The following is a 16,395-nucleotide window of genomic DNA, read 5'->3' as shown; positions in this document are numbered from 1 at the left end:
GGCAGACACATCCACCATCAGCTAGAATGAGGTTTTCTTTTTGCTCTTTTTTTAATTTTTTTAAATTACTTTATTACGGAAGCAATAAGCTGCCGTACTTTATTAATTATTATAGTTATAAATTAATGATCCCTATTGGGTGGTGGTGGTGGTGGCGGGCGGTACTGCAGTTTGCAAATACGTCTGTGGGCGTGTTTTGTATCAACCAATCCTTGACCGCTGCGACGATAACAAGTAGCGTGACGTCATATTGTGCGACATTGACGAAAAAGCGACAGCAGCGGTCTTTTCACGGCTATTGTTTATTCTTTTACAAGTCCGATTTTGACGTAAACAAACTGGGTATACATGTAGACAACAATCAGTCGGTGGTCAGTAGCTGCGGGTGTAGCCTCATATTTATAACTTCAGTCTGTCGTTCACAAATGTATTGTTGTTAGCTAAGTAGCGTTTCCGTGTCCGCGGTGGTACAACGCATCAGTTTTACGCGTCCCCTGGAAGTCTGACAGCACTCGAGTCGTTGCCCCCTGCAGCATTTGCTTCATAGGACGTTATGAGTTACGGTGGGAGAAGAGGCAGAAGAGGAGGTCGAGGACACAGAGATGGAAGCGGCGAGAGATTGGACAGAGGTGCAGGAGCTGGACGCTCGAGAGGACACAGCTCCGACTTTGAAGGGAACCGAGCAGCGGGTGAACAGTCGGACCGTCCCCCGCCACACCTGAAGGGCCGTGAGATTGGAATGTGGTACGCAAAATATGGAGCCGTCAGGAGGAAACAGGCCGATCGGAGATCGGTATGGATCGTGTTTTGTTCCAAGCTCTCGCACCTCGTGTAGAACAGGGCCTTCTTCTTGTCACCATATATTTAGACCTTCAACACAGAGAGAATAAAATTAGCGTCACCTGGATGTTATTTTATAGAAGGGGCAAAACCTGCAATCATTGAGTGCTGAGGTGTGTCTGTGAGTTTTTGTCTGTCTGTGTGTGGTCCTGCGATGAACTGGCGGCTTGTCCAGGGTGTAGCCCACCGCTCGCCCATTGACTGCTGAGATAGGCTCCAGCATGACCCGTGACCCGGTAACGGACAAAGCGGTTAAACAGATGGATGAATGAATTAATGAATGAATGAATGAAAACCTGCAATCATACATATCATTTATTGGATTCTGAACTGGCTTCAACCCCTGAAGAAAACTCACTCTGTGTATATAGAGCAGAAATCACAAAATAATATGTTCTTTCAAGTAAGATAATCCATTCGTTTGTCAAAATGCAGTTATCACAAATTAGAAGCTCTATCTATTGGGGAATGTGTTTTATTGTTCCATCATGTACAGATGCATATCACAGAATAGTAAATTATTATTAACTCATTTTATTGTTCTGAATCCATTGCTGAACTTGGCTCTCTATAGCGCGCTGTGGTCCAGATGGATGAGGCTAGAGAGCAGCACATCACTCAGCTGCTTAACTCGGTCCAGAGCGATCAGGCTCGTCAAGACGGGCGCATCAGGAATCCAATAGTCTCCATGTCTGGAAGTGGACATGCAGCTGTCAGTAGAGAGGGCCATTGGTAAGGACAGCATGCAAAGAATGGTGAAATTTGTAGCTTAAAGGGCTTTGAGTGTTATTTTTTACCGCTGTGACTAATTTCCATACCATTCAATTTAATATGCAGTTATTTTGATGGGGATGCACCTGAAGAAGAGAAGCATAAGACTGGGATTAAAAATGAGGAAGAAGATGAAGAATTTATTCCAGACCAGAAGAAGTCTACTCATAAATCAAAAAGGTAACTTTGCAAACAAATCGGATGCTGAAAAAGATGCAAGTTGCTCCAAAGAATAGTTCCGTATTTGATGGTGCCCTGAGGCAGTATTTTCATGTGACCAGTTGTTTCGTAGATGTTTTCACATTTAAAATCTTCTTCTTTTTTTTTTAGACACTGCTCTGCTACAGTCGTTAAAGATGAGCTGCCAGACAACTGGGATGAGGAAGAGGAGGAGCAGCAGCAGCAGGAGGAGGATTATAAAGGGAAGCAGAGAAGGAATGACAAGGATGTGGAGTTTTTATTTCAAGAAGTAGTCAGGGACAGTTCACTGGATGACCGCTTGAAGAGAGACCTGCAGAACAAAAAATCAGATCCCAAGTACAAAGAAATGCTGGTGAGTGTGTAAAGATCACACACACACACACACACACACTCTCTCTCTCTCTCTCTCTCTCTCTCTCTCTCTCTGTGTACACACAAACCAGTATATATATTTTTAAACCTTTTGCCTCTGTATGAATGTGTCAGACAGACACATTACAACTTAGAATGATGCAGGACCCGGCATCTGTGCCCTATAATTAACAGATGACAGTAGAAGTGGATCAAGTAGAAGGCTTACAGAGAGTGAATACCTATTACCAGATACTTTACAAAAGCTATATTGAGGTCATGGCCCACCCGTCACTGCCTCTAATTGTCTAATGTAGCTGCTCCCTGACAGAACTCTGTCTGCGTGAGAATCGTACTAAGCCAGTCAGAGGCAGAGCTGGGCAGGTCACTTCCTGGATCCATACCATCCTAATTACTGGTTCATCTGCCAAGGGCTCACCTTTTCATAAAATTTAATTCACATCTCTTTTTGAGTTCCCATGCACACAATATCTGCCAAAGATTCTAGAATATTTTCCATAGAATTTAGTGATTCCATGTTTTTCCTAGGCTTGATGTAAAAAAAAAAAAAAAAGTTGTTTTTACAGTCTAAAACAAACTTTCTTTTCTGTATTATTTGTTAAAACCAGAAGGTTGTCATTTTAGATAATAATAGTTTTATGTCATGTGTGTAATTATTTATTTTTTTATTTTTTTATTAATTTGTTTCAAGCAGAATAAAAATTAAAAACAAAACAAAATTATATATTAATCATTATTTTCATAAAAAATTAAACTGGAATGAACATTTTTTACGAGTGGAGATTCTTTTTTTTTTTTTTTTTTGCCAGGAGGTGTATACTCGCACAAAATAAACAAACAGTATTAATCACACAACCTCCTTCGGCTCCTGTTGGAGAAGGATATAATTTACTACAAGATTAGAATAATGCAGAAGATTCATCATATGGCTCTATGGTCAAGCGTTATCAAAGATATAGCAAGAATATTATTGGGACTATGTACTGGTAGTATTCTTTATATATTGCAAACATATGTATAAAAACAAATATTTTTAAACGGACTCGCAATCCAGATGCCATTTGTGTGAAAGATGAGGAATCACTGAGTTATTGTTGAACTACTTGACATATATTGACATGGAAGTTTTACAAATGATTGCTCTTTGTGTCTTTAGAAATTTAGGGAAAAACTTCCATCCTATGGTAGGAAAGAGGTAGGTGTTTGATTTCATCTTCCTCTCTCATGCATCACACCATTTTTGGTAAAACAGCTCCTTTTCGTACTCAAAATGTTATGTTTATCCTCCACCTCATCTGCTACTTGATCCTCTTCCTCTCGCCTGATCCCATCTTTTCGTCCTCAGGAACTGGTGCAGCTCATCAACGCGAACCGTGTGCTGGTGGTGAGTGGGGAAACAGGCTGTGGAAAAACCACTCAGGTCACACAATTCATCCTGGATGACTATATCAACAGAGGCATGGGCTCGATGTGCCGTGTGATCTGCACTCAGCCTCGTCGCATCAGTGCCATCTCGGTATGGACACTATTTTTGTGTCTGGTTGTGTTTCTATGTGCATAAGGAGGCTATTGTGTTGTTGTTGTATGATGCATCGTTTTTCCTCTTGCTTTTTTTCTTACGTCGTGCAAGTTGGATTATTTTAGACATTGCTGATGTTTTGTTTTAGTACATCTTTCCCTGTGTGTGCTTTCTTTCAGATAGCAGAGCGCGTAGCAGCGGAGAGGGCAGAAAGTGTAGGGAATGGAAATTCTTGCGGTTACCAAATCCGCCTGCAGAGGTAAGGAAGCCTTGTTGCACATCTTGCACATAGGGAAAGGATGGTTGTAAAAATAGCTGTCAGCAATGTTTCTCTACGAAGGCAAACTGCAGTATCTGCATTTTGGAAAGTTTACTCAAAAATACTCTTGTTGTTGTACTAATGATACATTTTTCAAGAGAAAGCAGTATTTTAGTTAATGTTCTTGTGCTTACACTTGGGGAAAGAAAAACACAAATTGTATTTGTGCTGATGCTGCAATTACTGCGACAAAAAAAAGTTTGGGTCCTTAAGGAAGCCGTATTTATATAAATGTATCACAAGCCAGCTGTGTTCCCATGAAAGCACTGACAATGCTGAGAATGCTTAGATGGTCTGGGGAGGCCTTTTTCCTGCCCCCCCCCCCAGAAGGAAACCGTGCCTTATCAATCAGATTTGGGATATTGCCTATTTTGTCATCATGCAATTATCGATCAACATGGTGTCCACGTTAGTGATTTAGCACGCCAGTACGAGCGGAGTACATCGACGATATGTACAATCAAGAGAAGGTTGCTATCAAAAACACAAAGCCTAAAAACGGCTTCAATTGTTTTCAGTTATTTTATATGGGAAACGTGTATTTGACATTCGAGTGACTTGAGTTAATAGCATGGTCCTGGACATATGTCAAGGTATTACTGTACCGGTATTTAGATTATAAATGAAAATGAAGCAAAGCACGAAACTGTGTCATGGCTCTGAACACGTAATGCTCGAGAGCAATCAGGTTGCTGCTGTTTTATTACCTGACCTTCAGGCTGAGCCTGCAAGAGGATCCCTGTCATAAAACAGAATTGTGCTGATGCAAGTTTGTGCTTAGGTGCCACAATTTACTTACCGGTAATATGCTATTAATCACATAACCTCAGAGGACATCTGTCGCGCTGCAGGATTAATGAACGGAGAGCTCAGACATTTTTCACAGAGAACCGAAGCAGTGGAGTTTATTTAGAGGCTTGGAATTGTGCCTGTGCTCGTCTGGAGGGGAATCCAGCCAGACTCTCTTCATCTTTAGCAAGTTCCTTCTCTAGTTTTCCATAATTTGATACTTGGAATTTAGTTTCTGTGTTAAAATAGCGATAGACACAATTCTTCTGGCATCCATACTGTAAAAATCACTGCTGGCTTTTATTAGTTGGACCCGCTATTAATTTGTTTGTTACCCTGCTTGGTCATTAAAAATTGTTTACATTATGACATTACTGTTGGAAAAATGCTTTGTAACCATGGTTCGAAAATACTTGCTTGCTTAATATTTGCTTATTTGTTTGTTGATTCACATGATATCTAGAAAAACGGTCAACAGATTTTGATATTTTGCACAGGGGTGGATCTTTATTAAATTTTAGGCAGATCTCGCTAGAGATGCAGCTTCTGAATAATGCTTCTAATAATATTGTGGTGCTTTATGGCCTTTTTAAATTCTGATAATATAATGAAAAAGGGGCTCATCAGAATAATAATACCTCAGCATGGACAAATCATGATGTTTCAAAGCTGTACTTGGATTCTAATGCGGATCTGGGAGATGAAACGATGCATTTTGAGAGATAATGTGATTTGCGTTAGAGAATGGTTTTTTTTTTCTCCTCCCACCTCTCGTAGCCGGTTGCCACGGAGACAAGGCTCAGTCCTATACTGTACAACAGGCATCATTCTTCAGTGGCTTCGTTCAGACCCGTGAGTTCGCCACCACTCCCTGCACCATCATCCCTACCATCCTCATCCTCATCGCATCTTCTCCTACCTTTTTTTCCTCTCCTCTTCTTTGTGTCTCTGTTCTGTCTGACCTTCCTCTCTCCCCTTTGCATGGTCTCTCTCTTTTGTCTTCATTGATTTGTGGTGGACCTTTCTGTCTGTGGAAGAAGCATTAATATGGGTCGCCATGCGCATAGGTAGAGAATTGCACACACAAACACACAGCGCTTGTCCGCTCATCCTTGTGTGCTGCTCTTTTCTGGAATTAAAGTACATTTGCATGGCAGCCAGTCCAGCAGCTGGCGTGGATCAGTATGGACTGTATGGACAGTCTGGACTGTGGACACTTTCTGTGACTCTTTCTCTGCAGCGAACACATGAGTCATTATGAATCAGTGCGTTTTCTTTCAAGACGCACTGTCCATTCATGTATATGGTTTTGACTGAGTCTTCTTGCCCTCAGATTGTTGTCCAGTATCAGCCATCTGGTCCTGGATGAGATCCACGAGAGGAACCTGCAATCGGATGTTCTGCTCATCATCGTGAAGGACCTACTCAACCTCAGAGATGACCTCAAGGTTATCCTCATGAGCGCCACTCTCAACGCACAGAAGTTTTCTAAATATTTTGGTACACAACCCGCCAAAGTGCATACTACGCCCTGCGTGACAAAAACAAATCATCCAGCCTAATTGCCTAAGATTATTCTTCCGTCTCATCTTTTCCGTTATTGAACTCCTTACAGATCATTGCCCAATGGTCCACATTCCTGGATTGACATTTCCAGTTGAAGAGTTCCTACTCGAGGACATTGTGGAACTGACCAGGTAGATTGATGCTGCTTCTCAAACACTCATAAAAGACGGCCGCAGCCTTGGCACAGAGAAACTTAACAAACACATCTGGTACCGCTAAATCCCTGTCGTTTGATTGTTAGTCAACAAGCTAACAGTTTGGTGTTTTCTGCCAGGTATTGTCCCCAGAATCTGGACCGTCGCCCTCAGTGGAAGAAAACATTTTGGCAGGGAAAGAACTGCAGACCTGAAAAGGAGGAGAAAGAGGCTGAATACCGGGAGAGCTGGCCTGGTTATGCTCGCACGCTGGAGGGCCGGTGAGTTGGACAGGAGAGCAGATTAGATAAATTGGTATAGCAGCTACCGGGTTGGTGGGATGTGTTGTTCAGCTTGGAAATGAGACAATCATTGGCACACTTTGAATGTGAACTTCAAGTTGACTCTAAAAGATGAGCACAGAGACAACTAAAGGCTTGATTTGTCAAGTAAACACTTATTCATGCATCTGTTACTGAAGAGGTTTATCTACGCCGTGGGTGGCTGACAGTGTTCAGTGGAAAAAGCCATTGCTGTATATTATTTGCTCCTCTTCAGAAATGTAAGAGCATGTATATTTAAGGCAAAGTCTACAAACATAGTAATTACCACTGAGTGCAGTTTCTCCATCCATATTTTTGAGGGGAACTAACTTCCGCTTTGCTTTTAAACTCTGTTCAGTGCAGTTTCTAATCGCTGCCGCCCTTGTTACTGTAGGTGTATTACATGTATAAACACTACAATCTTGTTGTGAAAGCACTATACAGTTGTTGGACAAAGCAGAACGAGTGTCTACCGTGTCTCCCTATGCTGTAAACAGGTTCAGCATTATTCAGATTTATGTAGCAGCTTGATGGTCATGACGTACGGGAGAGATTCACAAGACAAGTCTCTCTTGTAATATATATTATTCAGCTTCCACCCCCCCCCATCACTTACATTGAAGTCAGAACGATTGCATTTTTAATGGACAAATTGAACACCTAATGGGGTCAGAGTTTCATTTCCAGCTTAACTGCATGTCTGCACCGTCAATATTTGTTATGTGACATTTGTACAGTCAAACATTCTGGATCACCAGAAACGTTCGTTGGATCTTGAAGCAAACATCTTGTCATTGTTCCTTTCCTGCAATGATAAACTGATCCATAAAACCACCAAAATCTTTTGGATTTCTTTGGATATATCCTTCCGAGCCATAGAATTTCAACAAAAAAGTTTTTGCAAATGCCTTTTAATCTTTTTTAGATACTCTGATGGCACCATTAGGACAGTGGAGATGTTGGACAATGATGAGAAGATTGACCTGGAGCTCATCCACGCACTGATTCGTCACATTGTGCTCAAAGAAGAGGTGAGCTTAACTTTGTGTGGCAAGTAACTAACAGTAATTACTTTCTCAGTGACACTGAATAAAGTGAACAGGAAGGTTAACATTTAAACACAGAGCTACTTTACAGTCACCTTAGGGGGATCAAACACATTTTGTGAACATTTTACTCTTTCTGTCACTCCAGAAACGCACAGAATTAACCCTATCCATATCAGGATTGTAGATGAGTTAAGAGCAGCGTACATGTCAAAAAATTGCCACTAGTTCAGTAACTTCCCTGTTTTTGGTAATGAAAGGCAAAAATAGACTACTCTCGTTTTCTTTTTTTTAATCTTTCAAAGCAAAGTGGAACTTTTGTATAGAATCTGTGACTGTGTGAGAAAGGTACATGAGAGAGGAGCAGGAGGAGCAGACGGGTCCAGATTGAGGAGTGACTAATGCAGGTCGACAGAATAATTATCCCCTCCCCTACGGAACTATAATCGCTCTGTCATGGCTACCCTGAGCCAGTCAACCAGCTGATTCACTGTGGCACTGTCACAATCCTGAAAGGGAACTGGCTGATTTGCCTATACAGTTCCTGAAGCGAGGCTGCAGGCCATCTCCCGGGCTCTGACTGTGTAGAATGCTTTATTATGTGGTGTGGGACACCTAGGGTTTGACATGCATGCATTGATGAATGCCCACTGGCTACACCTGATGTGTGTGTGTGTGCGTGTGCATGTCCTGAACAGCCCACTGTATCTTAACGTGTATGTATGAACTCGCTGGAACAAGATATGCTGCCTGCATCTGGACCCAGCAGGTTTTTAGGGTGTCTTTCAGTTCCTAAATGTTATGGCATATCTTTGACTGGCAGGAAGGTGCGATCTTGGTTTTCCTGCCTGGCTGGGACAACATCAGCTCTCTCAATGACCTGCTCATGGCTCAGCAGATGTTCAAATCAGGTACACACAGAGTGACACACATGGAAAGCATCTGACCCTGAAGGACAAACCAGCAAATTAATACACCATCGAGGAGATCATTCATAATTTCCATCTTTTTCCTTTGTCATTTTATTTATTTATTTTTATTTATTTATTTGAAAGGATAAAACCCCTTGAGATGAAACCATCTCGTTTTCAAGAGGGTCCTCAATCAAAACAAAACAGAATAACAGTTCCAGTCCCAATATACAATTAACAGAAGTATTTGTAGTTGTCACTATTAAATGATTAGCTGATGGACTATTCCATTGTTGCCTGATGTTTTCTAAATCTACCCAGACTTTTAAAGTTCATCATTGCTCATTTTTGTGATTTTATGTGTAACTTTGAATTGCTGCAGTTCTTGTCTGGGTCTCCCAAATAAAACTTTGATTTCTTCCTGGTTAAATAGAAGCTGTATAAAATAAACATATATCCTGGAAGTGAATATATGACACTTCATATCCACAGTTTTGCATTAAGAATATATATTTTTATGAAGTAAAAATGTCTTGTGTTCATGCTTTAAACTTTTAAAATAAAAAATGTTTGCAAATTTATATATTGTGGATTTTGAGAGAGCAGATACAAATTTTTTGTCTGTGAATGATAAACAAATTTATATTCCATTTATAACAATATAAAATCGTGATTGCCAATTTTTTATTAATTTGACTTCATTTACCATGATAAAATGAAATCATTAAGCTTTTATTGTTTATCAATAACAGCGTGACATGACAAAATGTCAACAAATTCTTGCGTCGTCATTATAATTTATGGGAACATCTGAGGTCATATTTTTAGACACAGTACCAGCAGCAGTATCTCAAGGTTGCACACGGTACTTTGTTTCAGCTATCCTTTGGTCTTTTACTGTGTTTCAGATCGTTTCGTTATCATCCCTTTGCACTCCCTCATGCCGACCGCCAATCAGACGCAGGTCAGCATTCTCCATTTTCTCTCTTTACTGGTTCTCCGACTCGTTCGATTTCTGCCTTCATTCCTTTTTCAGTATCAGAAATATCCAATCAAATACTTCTCTCACTCCTCTCAGGTGTTCAAAAAGCCTCCTCCTGGAGTTAGAAAGATCGTGATTGCCACCAACATAGCTGAAACCAGGTGTGTGTGTGTTAGTGTGTGTGCTTTCACTCTGAAAATCTGTTTTTGGCTCTTCAGTTAATTTCCTTAAAAAGAAAAAAAGAATGTCTTTCCCCATCGTGAATGTTTGTGCTTCATAAGTTTATTAATACCAACAGTGGATTGGAGGCTAATTAGCATGTGTTCCTTAGATTGATTATGAACACTGTCATACTGGTTTGAATGGAGTAGACTGAGTCTCTGACAGGCAATTTGTTAATGCTTTCACAGCACTGAGCAAATTAAGAAGCTGCCTGCACTCCCTTCACATCACTGCACTAAATATAGCCCGTAAACCAACCAAAGGGCTCCGTGCCATCTTTTACTCCTCAATGAGTGTGTCTGTCTGCCTCAGTGAAGCCTTCCTGACAGAAATCTTTGAAGTGTTTTTCTGTCTGATTTGGTCTTTTTTCCCCATCCACCCCCCCCCCCCTCCCCCTGTGCCTCCACTGTCTACTTCCCCCACCACTCTTTCTCGCAGCATCACCATAGATGACGTCGTTTATGTGATAGATGGCGGCAAGATTAAAGAGACCCACTTTGACACCGACAACAACATCAGCACCATGACAGAGGAGTGGGTTAGTCTGGCCAATGCTAAACAGAGGAAAGGACGAGCTGGCAGGTGTGTGTGTGTGAGAGAGAGAGACTTCCTAATCTGGGAGGAGTTGTCCTTCTATTTGTCATCTCAACTTTTCCTCTTGCGTGCACGCATTCTTCTGTCCCACCTCGACACACAATTGAAGGCAAAGCGCCTCCTTCCTGTTGGCTCCGACATCCAAGTGGAACAAGGCCCTAATTAGCAGGAGCTGCTTCTTGAGTGCAGTTTCATCCCATTGATTTTAGATTAAGCTCCTGTCACAAGTCGGATATAACACATCTACCCGACCCTCTTCTTCTGTGCGTATGTTCAGGGTGTGTCCGGGGAAGTGCTATCATCTGTACAATGGTCTCAGGGCAAGCCTGCTGGATGCCTACCAGCTACCAGAAATCATGAGGACGCCACTGGAGGAGCTGTGCCTCCATATCAAGGTTGTGTATGTGCAGAGAAAGAGGCAGATGCTGTGCATGAGTTTTGTATGGGCAGGAGGGCATTGAGGCTGTTTTTGATCTTGAGCATCAAATGGCAGCGTCTCCTGCCTCATGCCCCCCCCCCCCCCCCCCCCCTCCTCATCAGGGTTTTCTTTTTGCGAAGAACATAATGACTCCTACTCGAGAGCTCTCTCCCTTGAAGGAGCAGTCGCTGTCTCCTTTAATGGCTTGCTTGTTATGCTGTTTCAAGTACTCCATACAGTCATATATCACACTATGTAAATGGAGGTTAAAGCTAAAGTTCACATTGCTAGCAATGTTAGTTTTTACTCCAGTGGTCCAGCAGTTCAGTTTAATGCATTCAAGTGTGTGTGTGCGTAATGTGGGGTTTTCATGCTCGTGGTTGAGAGGCTCACTAATGGATCAATCTGCCCTAAAAGTGAATACGGTGCACTGTCAACATGCTAACCCTGAGCTCGTGCTCTATAATACACAGAGATGTTCGGTGCATTTAGAAATCTCCTCTTGATTTAGAAGCCAATATACATTTAGAAAATGTAGTTATTCATGCTCGGCACTTAAAAATGAACCACATCACAGTCACATCTGGTTTAAAGAGCGTAAAGAGTAAAACATAAGAGCTAAGAGAGATCTGAATTACGTGCAGCACTAATTACATCCCTTTGTTCATTTATGTCTCATGTAATGTGATGTGTTCTGCCCAGATATTAAAACTCGGGTATATAGCTCGATTCCTGGAGAAAGCCCTGGACCCTCCCACTGAAAAGGCCGTCAACCTCGCCATCAAGAACCTCAACGACCTGGTAAAAACAAAAAAACACGAGGATCATGTAAACACTATTATGTCAGAATAAAACAAGGCAGCTGTCTGGAGATTGTTCTGATATTACTCCTATTGATCCTGCTATACAGTATTAGCACTGATAACTTGCTCGTTTGGTACGTGATCACTTGAAATGAAATCACGCTCAGCTGCTGTGTCCTTGCATTCTGCGGAAGCCCAGATGCTCTCCCAGGCATGTGGAATAGTAGTTTTAACATTCATCAGCGTCTTTCTGCATTGTCAGCACAAAAAGTACAATATCCAGTTGGGAATCCTGAACTCACCTCAAATTAAATGAAGCTAGCATGTAACCGTTGTCACCTTAAATTCTAAGCGGATTCACTTTCGTGAGGATATTTATATGAAGAAAATCCTGGTTTGCGCTCGAGTGATGTCAGACGTGTGTTTGTTGTGTGCTAGAATGCCCTGGACCATTCGGAGAACCTGACGGCACTGGGTTTCCACCTGGGTCGCCTGCCTGTAGAACCTCACATCGGGAAGCTCATCCTATTCGGGGCTCTGCTGGGCTGCATCAACCCCGTGCTCACCATCGCCGCCTCGCTCAGTTTCAAAGACCCGTTCTTTATACCCCTGGTAGTGCACAGACATAAAGCCGTCATCACATTACTGCACTCATCCTTCTAATTCTCCATTCAGAGTCAGACTAATAGCAATGCTGGTTAATGCAGGGGAAGGAAAAGATGGCAGACATGAGAAGAAAGGCCTTGTCCCAGAACTCCAAGAGCGACCACCTGACTATTGTCAATGCCTTCCAGGTACAGCAGCCCACATCTGCCAGTATGCATTCATTTCTGCTGTATGAACTGATCCAGTCATTTATAACCCAATCACTGGGCTAGGGCTGGGAGGAAGCGAAGAGACGGGGTGCCAGGCATGAGCGGGAGTACTGCTGGGATAACTTCCTGTCTGCCAACACGCTCCAGGTGAGCCAGACTGATTGTGAGCGCTCTAAGCGGAAGCGCTTTGACCATCGATACGCGATTCTGTTTACGAGCCGACTTCTGTCTGGGTGAAGAAGGACTCGCCGCCTCTGTAGTACAATAATTTGTTCTTTGATCACACAGATGCTGCACAACATGAAGGGTCAGTTTGCTGAGCATCTAATGTCTACAGGTTTTGTCAGCAGTAAAGATCCTAAAGACCCCAAGTCGAACATCAACTCCGGTAATGACAGAGGAGCTTTTCTCCTTTCTCCATCGTGACTAAGCCGAGGGAAATCATTTGTCGTACAAGTTTAAAACCGGGTTGTGGAACGTGGCTTGATTTTGTCATTCATTCTTCTTCTCTTTTCAACCCTCAGATAATGAGAAGTTAATCAAGGCAGTGATTGTAGCTGGTCTTTACCCGAAGGTGGCCATGATCAAACCGTCTTACAGCAAAAAGAGGCCGGGGTGAGTGGGAGGAGAAGCGAGACAGAAAGGGAAGGGCTGTGCAGCTCAAGATGTAGATAATCATTCTTATTGATCTTGGATTGAACTGACCAACCTCAGACTCGGTTGCGTTGTGAAACTATGAGACGTATTTGCTCTGCATAAGGAATGCTCTGCAGCATTTACAGGATTTCTTTCTCGAGAAAAGCATTGCATGCCTTTTTTTTCTGCTAAAGCCGACCCCAACATCAGATCTGTCCCGCGGCGCAACCAGTTTGTTTGTTTTGCTCTGGTTGACGCAGAAGACTTTGTAACACGGTGTGGCTTTCATGTTAGAGATTCGTTGACTGCATCACAATTCATGTTTACTTCGCGCTGTGCCAAAGTGGCAGGAGGCATTCTTTGTGCTTGGATTAACAAGTAAGCACCTGACTTTGCCTCTAAAATGACTACATTTTGCATTCAACATATTCTTCATCACCTTCACTCAGATCCAAACGCCCATTTTGAGAGCTTGCGGTAGTTTGGACAGGATAAACAGGCGCATGCTGCATTTCTCATCCTTTTTGCTCATTATTTAGCACCTGTCCTATTTTTGTTTTTATTCCGTTTTGGGGATTTTACTTTTGCCAGTAGCCTTAACGTGCTCAAACGTCGACATCTTGTCTTTCTCAGGGTGAAGGTGTACACCCAAGCCGATGGAAAGGTTTGCATCCACCCAAAATCTGTCAATTGTGAGGAGACTGAGTTCAACTATCGGTGGCTCATCTACCACCTCAAGATGAGAACCAGCAATGTGAGTTGGCCGAGGGACATGGCAGTTCATTGTGCTGTCGGTGCTCTGTGTTTTCATATTTCACTTCACAGTTCTGTATGTTTTTTGCTTTTGAATCTCAGAGGGGCCTGTGGTTAAAGGTTAGCGGTGTTGCCACACCAGCTTCCATGGAATGAATATTTGATTAAAACCCTCCCTTTCAACTCTCTCTCTCAAAAGCCCTTGTGCTTCAAAGCGTCCAGACACAATGTGGTAGTGGGGTGGGAACTGGTCAAGGTAGCTCCCTGACTCCCACCCTCACTACGCTCCCTCTCTGTTTGCTTCCTTTTTTACCCCCTCCCTTCCATCGTTCTTTGTTCTCTTGGTGCAGTCTCTTTGTGAATGCTGCCGTTTTGCAGCAAAACACCTTTCATGTTGTCTTTGATTACTTCCAGTGCTTTCTCATATATATATATATATATATATATATATATATTTTTTTAATTTATTTGCAGGGTTCACACTCAGTGTGTGGCTCCATTTCTCCTTTTCATGGAGACAAGGAAACACACTTCCACCCTTCCTCACTAATAAGATGTTTGTAGCCCACAACACAGAACAGCTGCTGGCCACGCTGTGGCGTAATAATGCCACTGTCACGGGGGGGTTGTAAGCATTTCATCACTCATCATTATCCGCATCCATGTGTCTCCAGATCTTCCTGTACGACTGCACAGAGGTGTCTCCATTCTCGCTTCTGTTCTTTGGGGGGGATATCACAATCCAAAGAGACGAGAACGAGGAGACCGTGGCAGTGGACCGGTGGATCGTCTTCAGATCCCCGGCACGTATTGCCCACCTTGTCAAGGTACAGCGCGTGCAAATCGACGAAGCTCGACTCACGGTGAGATAAATTCTTATTATTTTTAAACCTTCCTTTCCTGTCTTATTTTTTTAAGAGTCTAAAAGAAGAGCTGGATTCTCGACTGGAAGACAAAATTCGCAACCCTGCCCCTGTGGATTGGCAAAACGCTCAGTCCAAAGATTGTGCGGTCTTCACGGCCATCGTGGACCTGATCACCACTCAAGAGAAGCCTGCAGGCAGCGCTAAGGGCTGCGACAGGACGTGGCCATCTGCCCAGAGGGGACAACACATTTGCTTCGACGATGACGACGATGACTAGATATGACCGTTTCATTGGCTGCCTATGAAGAGAGTTCTGCAGTTGAATGATTTATTAATTTAGCTAGGGTCAATTCATGTTCAGATATTGTCTGTACCTCATTTGTTTGTGGATATTTCCTGTGTGATCATTGCTGCTGAATGAACAGAACAGTAATGCAGACCATCTTCATCAGGCAGGTTTGTTTGAAATTCCAAGTTATGCTATTGAGAACATGCGTCCCGTGAAACTAAGCTTTTATTTTCCTTTTCAGTTATATAAATCTGTACTGGAGAAAAACACGTTACCATTAAAGCTTGTTACACATATTTACATGTACACAGATGGTTCACAACCGTTGCAAGTTATTTCATTGCCGATTTCCCTGAGTGCAAATGCAAAGCGTCGTCTGCTCGTCTCCAGACTCTGCAACGCAGCTGCTGCCTCCTTTCACGTGCCTCAAGAGTTGTGGTCTTCATTTGGGCCGTGGCCAGAGCGGTGGGCTTGATGGATGCAGTTATCATCACACTCTGGTCAGGCCATTTATTTCCTCTGGCTGAGTGCGGCAGCAGTAAAAAGATGACTCATGCTGGACAATCACATTAAGAGCAGGGCTTCGCTTCCAATCTCGCCATCATCCGCGCGCTCTAGTTTCAGCTCCCCTCTGGAACATCACAGATATAAATCTTGAGGGGGATTTTTTTTATATAAACACCCCTGGCTGGCAAAGTGTGTGGTATTTCAAGCTGTCCAAATCAATGAGTGAATGGAGAGAAAAATGGCTCCTGTGACACAAATGTAGGATTTGATTCATGTTGACAGTCTGTGGTGCCAAACACCAAGCCCATTGATCACACAGGCAGTTATACCTCCAGTTGATATTTACACAAAGTGCTACAGATTCACGCAGTCCTTTTTGTTTTGCAGCTTAGCCTTGTTCTACGTATTGTGACGGCCAACAGATGCAATTCATAAAATGTTTCAATAAAGCTGCTAACGATGCTCTCTTGTCTCGTCACTGTGCGAGCCTTCGTAGTTCATCTGTTGCAGGAGAAGCTCTTAATGACGGGAGCCGGGCCTCATTAGCGGCTACACTCACTCGGTCTGCTTTATCTGCCAGTGCTTGTGTAAGTCTCACTCGTTACGTCGCATCACTTGAACTTGAGAAACATGTTTAATACAATTTTAATTTTTATATGTTTCACACTAATCAGCTGGGTGTTGAAAGCAGTGGTGGGAAGAGGGTGTGAAGTTTTCTT

The 16,395-nt window shown here is 42.7% G+C and overlaps 1 protein-coding gene across 1 annotated transcript; it reads left to right on the top strand.

Annotated features, from left to right (window-relative positions):
* The first annotated feature begins 553 nt into the window (after positions 1-553).
* Positions 554-16,324, top strand: LOC137913661 (ATP-dependent DNA/RNA helicase DHX36-like). Its single transcript, XM_068757298.1, has 26 exons — positions 554-793; positions 1,415-1,572; positions 1,678-1,791; positions 1,942-2,164; positions 3,341-3,379; positions 3,530-3,700; positions 3,883-3,962; positions 5,589-5,663; positions 6,145-6,311; positions 6,427-6,508; positions 6,652-6,792; positions 7,760-7,865; positions 8,704-8,791; positions 9,700-9,755; positions 9,870-9,934; positions 10,434-10,577; positions 10,867-10,984; positions 11,710-11,808; positions 12,249-12,422; positions 12,518-12,604; positions 12,689-12,772; positions 12,914-13,013; positions 13,150-13,240; positions 13,895-14,015; positions 14,689-14,841; positions 14,933-16,324. Exons 1-26 carry the CDS (start codon positions 554-556, stop codon positions 15,155-15,157), a joined length of 3,201 nt encoding a protein of 1,066 aa, XP_068613399.1. The 3' UTR covers positions 15,158-16,324.
* Positions 16,325-16,395: the final 71 nt, after the last annotated feature.

Source organism: Brachionichthys hirsutus, unplaced genomic scaffold (assembly GCF_040956055.1).
Source record: "Brachionichthys hirsutus isolate HB-005 unplaced genomic scaffold, CSIRO-AGI_Bhir_v1 contig_987, whole genome shotgun sequence".
In the NCBI taxonomy this organism is placed as follows: Eukaryota; Metazoa; Chordata; class Actinopteri; order Lophiiformes; family Brachionichthyidae; genus Brachionichthys; species Brachionichthys hirsutus.
Note: the sequence above shows the minus strand (reverse complement) of the source record. Positions and strands in the feature narration are given on the sequence as shown.

Bases quoted from the DNA above. Each gene is read 5' to 3' on its own strand.
- LOC137913661 (XM_068757298.1), top strand. From the start codon at position 554: ATGAGTTACGGTGGGAGAAGAGGCAGAAGAGGAGGTCGAGGACACAGA. The intron at 7,866-8,703 runs GTGAGCTTAACT...TTTGACTGGCAG, and splicing joins ACATTGTGCTCAAAGAAGAG to GAAGGTGCGATCTTGGTTTT. The intron at 10,985-11,709 runs GTTGTGTATGTG...TGTTCTGCCCAG, and splicing joins AGCTGTGCCTCCATATCAAG to ATATTAAAACTCGGGTATAT.